We start from the raw sequence: 6558 nt of genomic DNA on the forward strand, positions 1-6558 counted from the left end.
AATTGAGGTGGGACATGACACAGCACAAGAAACACAGTTGGTATTGGAGGCAGAACCATTGACAGAGGCAGACATCAAGAAAATGGCTGAAAAGATTGTTGTCACTTCAACTCCGGAGACGACATCAGTATCTACAAAGGGCATCATTATTAAAGTAAGTATAGGTCATCTTTATAAAAACAATTATTGATAAATAATCCAATAATATGTATATATATATATATATATATATATATATATATATATATATATATATATATATATATAATATGGAGAGCAATTATTTAATACAGACTGCATAAAGACTAAATATCGGTGTCCTCTTGAAAATAAAATAATTTTCACATTATGGAGGACTGCTGTTGGAGAAAACTAAATTGCACCATGTAATGAAACTTACATTTTCCATTGCTTGCATTATACAATGTTTCCGAATTACTCATAATAAAATGCCTTTCATAAAATTGTTGTTACTGTATGTCTCATAAAGTATAGTTATTTAATCGAGAAAATGTATTTATTTTAAATTGTATTCCTTTTTCTAGGACCAAGATGAGACCAAAAATGAGCCAATGACAGAAAGAAACGTTTCCCTAACGACTGGACAGGTTCTCCCTGCAATGGCTACCAAGCCCAAATCTAAAGAAGAGGAGCATGATGACGATCAACCCCAGATTCTACCAATATTACAGGAATTAAATGATGAGCAGGTGGCTAGTGACACAAGGGAATATGATAAAAATACAGAACCATCCATGCAAGTAAATGAAGAAGTTAAAGCTGAAAGAAGGCGTCTAAGTTTCCAAGCAATGAATGAGAGCAGTGAAAGTGACCTCACACCATCACCCTCAAAAACGGTCCAAAGGAGGAGACTAAAGGTGACACATGTTTCATCCAGCAGTGAGGATATCAAAACAGAAAGCCCTGATTCCTCTGATGATGATGAAGAGTTCATCCGCAAGCAGATAATGGGAATGGTTGATGAAGAGGAAATGTCTCTTTCAGACGATGAGAAAGGAAATTATTTGGCAAATGAGGGAGTGGACAAGGAATCAGAGCTTGATAACACTACAGTGACAACCAAACCACTGCTGAGAGAAGACAGCATAGACAATGAGGAGAACTCGGCAAGGAAAATATCTCTCCCAAAAACTGACACATCAACTGCTCAAGTTGTTCCTGAAACACTGCCCAGCACTACTTTCAGGAAAGCCATTCCTGTCATGAAACAGAGACAAAGCACTGATGAAGAAGTAGAGAGCATCACAGAATCTCTGTCAAAGGGATCATCTAGTGTTCAGGTATCTAGCTTCACTCCTGGATCTTCACCTACATCAGCCTCATCACTTGAAGAGGACAGTGATAGCAGCCCCAGTCACAGGAAAGTCAGTGGGGACAAACGGCATCGAAAAGGTAAGCACAGGCAACCAACCCAGCTTCTCTCAACTATTGAAGACTCATCTGAAGAAGAGAAGTTTGGGAAAGATAAAGATGACCTCAGAGCACATGGTCAGCCACTGTCTCCGGCTGAATATGTTTCCTCCTCAGAGGATCTCAGACAGGTCACCATAATGGATGAAACCAATAGACCATCTAGCTCTGAGTACTATGCCAGCATAGAATCAGAAGCAGAGGCTCGACAAGCTGTACAGCGAGGACGTAAGCCTTCCCCGACAGTGATACCATACACTCCCACTGATCCATTTGAAGACAGTGAGGGCTTTTCAAAATTATTGAAAAGTGCTGAAGAAGCATATGAGGAAATTATTCAGAAGACAACAGCGATACCAGGAGAGAGTCCTCCTGATATTGAGCCACTCTATGGAGGAATGGCAATTGAGGACTATCTTTATGAATCCTTAGTAGAGGAGCCTGCTATTAAGTTGAGTGAATCTCAAGAGGAAGAAACCACACAGAATACTGACTTTGAATTTAACAAAAAGCTTAGGTCACCAGAAGAGGTTTATGAGGAGATGATGCAGAAAAAAAGAGAATTGATGATGATAGAGCAAGAGTTTCAGCAGGCCCAGACTGCCATGGAATGTTCACCTACAGGGACTTCAGTCTCTGGGCCTCCACCAGTGGCTGAGACCTGTGTGGTAACTATGCCTATACAGGAAACATTCCTCACTGAGCAAATTGATATTCCTATTACAGGCACTGAAACTTCCAATCAATTAACAACAAAGAAAAAGAAACGGCCGGCTCCACCCCGCCCCACTGAACAGCCTAACCGCGCTGACATGACTTTTGTTACCAGTACTCCAAGTGTGTCGATAGGTTTTGCTAGGCCTATGGTTCCTCAAGATCCTGCACTCATGAAATCATTGTTCCCTATACCAGACCTCAAGATTACTCAGTGTTCATCTGGGGAGGAAGAGGATGACAGTCTTGCAGAAGATTATGGTGTCGGCATTTCCTCTGACATTACCCCCAGTGATGACTCTGACACTAAAGAAGATCCATCAATGAGTCCAACTTTGTCTGAAACCACTGATGTCGAGCCTATATGTGTGGTCTGTGAAATTCCAGAGCCAAAACCTATTCCAACTCCAATATCAGCCCCTGAACTCACCGGTACACCGTCCCCCGTATCACCAGCATCAACTGCAACTTCACCAGCCACTCCAGATTCTAGTTTGATTTCAAACGCTACTTCTTCATCCCCATTCCAAGCTCAAACGCCTCTTTCATCAGATTCAACTCCACTGTCTACGCCAACCCCTCCGACTGCATTTGTCACACAATCACCTGCAGAGTTCTCGCCACCATCGCCTGCCACAATTGGAGCAGTACCGTCTAGTGGGGACTCAATAGTTACAATACCAGATGTGGTATCTGATCCATCCAAAGCTCAAACAACTGCAGCAGTTCAAGTTAAGCCTTCTACAACTGTATTACCGACTCAAATCCAAGGGGAGATGTCTCCTGTACCTGTTGTGGTCCAAATGCCAGACTTAGTTTCATCTCCATCTCAGTTGCCGATGGAGGCGCCAGCTGTCATACAGACTTCAGTACTAAGTCCAGCACCTGTTGGTGTCTCAGCGAGACCAACAGCCCTAGTTACATCCACACCTGTGACATTCTCTACTCCAGCTTCAGCTCATGTTGTGTCCGGTTCAGTCAATCTGGCCTCATGCCCTGGGCCAGTCGTTGTCCAGATGCCTGACCTAGTTTCAACTACATCTCCAATCTCTCCAAGGACTCCACTACCAGTTTCAGCCCTTGTAAAAACCCCCGCTCAAGCCGAAGCCAAAGTGGTACATTCAGTCCCTGTACAACCAGCTGTACCATCAATGACCCCAAAGGTCATCCCAGCTCTTTCTCAACCAGCCCAGTCGCCTGGATCTGCTCCGACATCAACTGCTATTGTCAAAAAGAAGGTCCCACCACCTCCACCCCCTCGGTCTACCTCAGTGTCATTACCGGAACCTAACACAGAACTGCCATTTGTAAAGACTGTTCAGCTTGTTAAACCTGCTATGACCACTACCACAGCCATGGAAACCTCAGTAGCTGGCCAGCGTATGCAGTCTGTAGTTGTGGATATACAACCCAGAATGGAAAATATACAATCAGATAGTGTTGATGTACCTCATATAGTGACACCAACAAGGCAAGGGCATGTAGTCTTCATAGTGCCCAGTGGGGAAAACAAATCTCTGTTTGGACGAACCCCACAAACTTTAGCGAGTACAGGGTCAATGACTTCAACTGCTTCTCTGCCTAAGAGTACTCAAATAGCCACAGACCATGTTTCAGATGTACCCAGTGCAGTTACAGCCTCAACATCCACTTATCTGTCATCTGTGCCAGTAAGTTCATCTCCACTACTTCCATCTAAACCTGTGGTAGGAGCCACAGCTGTAGACACAGTAGAAATACATGTAGCAGATACACCTCCTCCTACATCACCCAAGCCAACTGTTCATCCAAAGCCACCAGTTCCCACTCCAGTATCAATTGTATGGCAAAGCACAACTCCAGGACCACATGTTTCTATTACAGCAATTGGTCATGGTCAAGCAGCCAAGCCTCCCCCGCCCATACCACCTAAGCCTATATCAATTCCAGCTGGATTGGTTTTCAGCCACAAGCCAGGAGAAAGTGTCAAACCACCTCCTCCTGTGGCACATAAAGCTGCAACACTGCCCAGGACCAAACAACCTCCAAATGCTCTGTCACTTAGCCTAACACGACCTGTGGATTCTAAGTTTGGTGCAACGTCTCCCAAGTCACCTCTGTCTCCTAGACATGGCAAATGTTTGCAAACCTATGTGGTGATAACACTTCCATCTGAGCCTGGCTCACCGACAGAGAGTATAACAGTCCAGGCACCTATAAGACGAGGGTCTGTTCCAGCTGCAAGAGTGTCAGGGGTACAAACCACACCTTCAGAGCAGAAAACACCTACTGAGGCATTCTCAGCACAGGCTACAGTGAGTAGGACCACCATCCCCACTGTAAGGCATCCACCTCCAATACCCACATCACTTACAGTGTCAATGGAGGCGGTCACAATCTCCGAGGTTTTGAACGGTAAAGAGCAAACCAGGGAAGACTCTGTGTCTTCAGTAATACAACCATCTGTGGCTGATGTCATCACAGTGTCATCAGATCAGGGCACATCCATACAGGTATATAGTGTACCTCTTCCAATTAAGAAACCCTATGTGCAACAACAACAACAACAATCAATTACCCAACCACCACCACCACCTAAAACAACATTTGAAGTCATCACAATGCCTCCGGAGCCAAAGGTTGTTATTCATCCACTAACATTCCAAGGTACAGCAAGAGCACAGTCTATACCATCTGTTGCTCAGGTCACAACAGCTCCTCGACATATTTCAAATGAAACTCCAGTTCCACAGGCCCCACTAGAAACTGTACCTGTGCAACCACAGCCACTGCAAGAGGTTATTGTTGTACCACTGCAGCCTGTGCTACCTTTGGATACAATGGTTCTCCAAGAAAGACCAGCTGTACTGCCCATAACGTTTCTTAATACACAAATTGAAACTCAAATAGAAATGCCACAGGATATGCCTGTTGATGTCATTGTCACTGAGGGCCTTATAAGATCATTGATACCTGGAGTGAGGCAGCAAATTCCTGCCGAAGATGAACTTGCGGTTGTTGAAACATTGACAGACCAAACATTTCCAGCAAATAATCACACAATGGCTGAGCTCACATCAGTACCACAAATTGCTCAGCCTTTACACCTTCTACCCATAGTGACAGAGCAGCTATATATGCAGCTACCACAGCTTGAAGCAGATGTGGTAACTGTTCCCACAAATTTTGAATCACTCACTGAGGTTATTACAATGGATTCTGCTATTAGAATGCCAACAACAGCATATCCAGTAACACAAACTCAACATGTAACAGTTGAAGTCATCCCGACACCTGAAGTAACTAAATTAATTCCATTAACCACAGTTGATAGAACGATGATTCCCACAGTCCCCGAACTAACACAATCACCTTTTATGACGGAAGTCCAACAAATGGCAGTCCAGCCAGAAGTACCCCTGGTTATACCACAGTACTATGGAGCAATCACACCCTCAGTCATTTCACATTCAATGCCACCACTGGAGGTCATTGCAATGCAGCTTGAACGTGACACACCCACAGAAATTATAACAAAGAATGTTGATGTGTGCAGAGCTTCAATACCATCAACTGTGCCAGTTGGACTTATTACAACAGAGGAAACCACAAGTAGAAGGAGGACATCTATATCATCCACGGTGCAGCCACTATACACATCAAGTGAGATATTTCCCTATCCTGTGGAATATGATATGCCCACCCAGGTGGTTACAACTGAGGCCATTGCTGCCACCAGAAGAGAATCCATAACAATGCAGCAACCACTGACATTGGCACAGGTACTAAGCATGCCAGCTGAAAAAGATATTCCCATTGATGTTTATGGTGTTCAGGTTCCCTACAGGAGAGAATCCATTCCTTCTACAGAACAACATCCACAAGTGTTAACTTATTTATCGAAATATGATCAGCCTCTGGAGATAATCACTGATGCATACAGCAGGAGAACCTCGTTGCCCAATGTACAGGACATTCCACAGGGTGTGTCTGGGACCCCAGTCACCATAACCAAAATTCAGCAAGAGTCTATTGAGAGCCAAGAGATTCGTGGACCAGAAAAGTTGGTCTCAAGCATGAGTCACGTGTATTCGTCTTCAATTTCAACTTTAGGTCAACCCCCTGAAAGCCTCCCCAGCCTGGTCACTCAGGTGGTCACGACTGAGGTCCAGAGGACGACTGTCTCTGTTGTCCATGAAAGACTTCCACAGGTCCCTCCACCCAGTGTAGCAATCACTATACAGCCAGACATGTCTAAAGTCCAATCCCTGCCAAAACAGAATGGGAAGATAATATATCCTGGTGATGTTATCGATTTACGCACTATGAAGGTCGGCCTAAGGATGACGGAACAAGGCATGGACCTGTCACAACCTGAGTCACGTCGACAGTCTTTCTCAAGTGACTCTAGTGGGCGACAAATCACAGCAGTGC

At 44.4% G+C, this 6558-nt stretch overlaps 1 protein-coding gene across 1 annotated transcript; it reads left to right on the top strand.

Moving 5' to 3' along the window:
* The first annotated feature begins 587 nt into the window (after positions 1-587).
* Positions 588-2803, top strand: LOC133955050 (protein piccolo-like). Its single transcript, XM_062389699.1, has 3 exons — positions 588-1413; positions 2344-2482; positions 2698-2803. The coding sequence occupies exons 1-3, from the start codon at positions 621-623 to the stop codon at positions 2801-2803; spliced, it is 1038 nt and encodes a 345-aa protein (XP_062245683.1). The 5' UTR covers positions 588-620.
* Positions 2804-6558: the final 3755 nt, after the last annotated feature.

Source organism: Platichthys flesus, chromosome 6, assembly GCF_949316205.1.
Source record: "Platichthys flesus chromosome 6, fPlaFle2.1, whole genome shotgun sequence".
Taxonomy (NCBI): Eukaryota; Metazoa; Chordata; class Actinopteri; order Pleuronectiformes; family Pleuronectidae; genus Platichthys; species Platichthys flesus.

Coding starts and splice junctions, on each gene's coding strand:
- LOC133955050 (XM_062389699.1), top strand. CDS start 621: ATGGCTACCAAGCCCAAATCTAAAGAAGAGGAGCATGATGACGATCAA. Junction 1,414..2,343: donor GGACAAACGGCATCGAAAAG/GTAAGCACAGGC, acceptor TCCCTATACCAG/ACCTCAAGATTACTCAGTGT. Junction 2,483..2,697: donor CCATCAATGAGTCCAACTTT/GTCTGAAACCAC, acceptor CTCTTTCATCAG/ATTCAACTCCACTGTCTACG.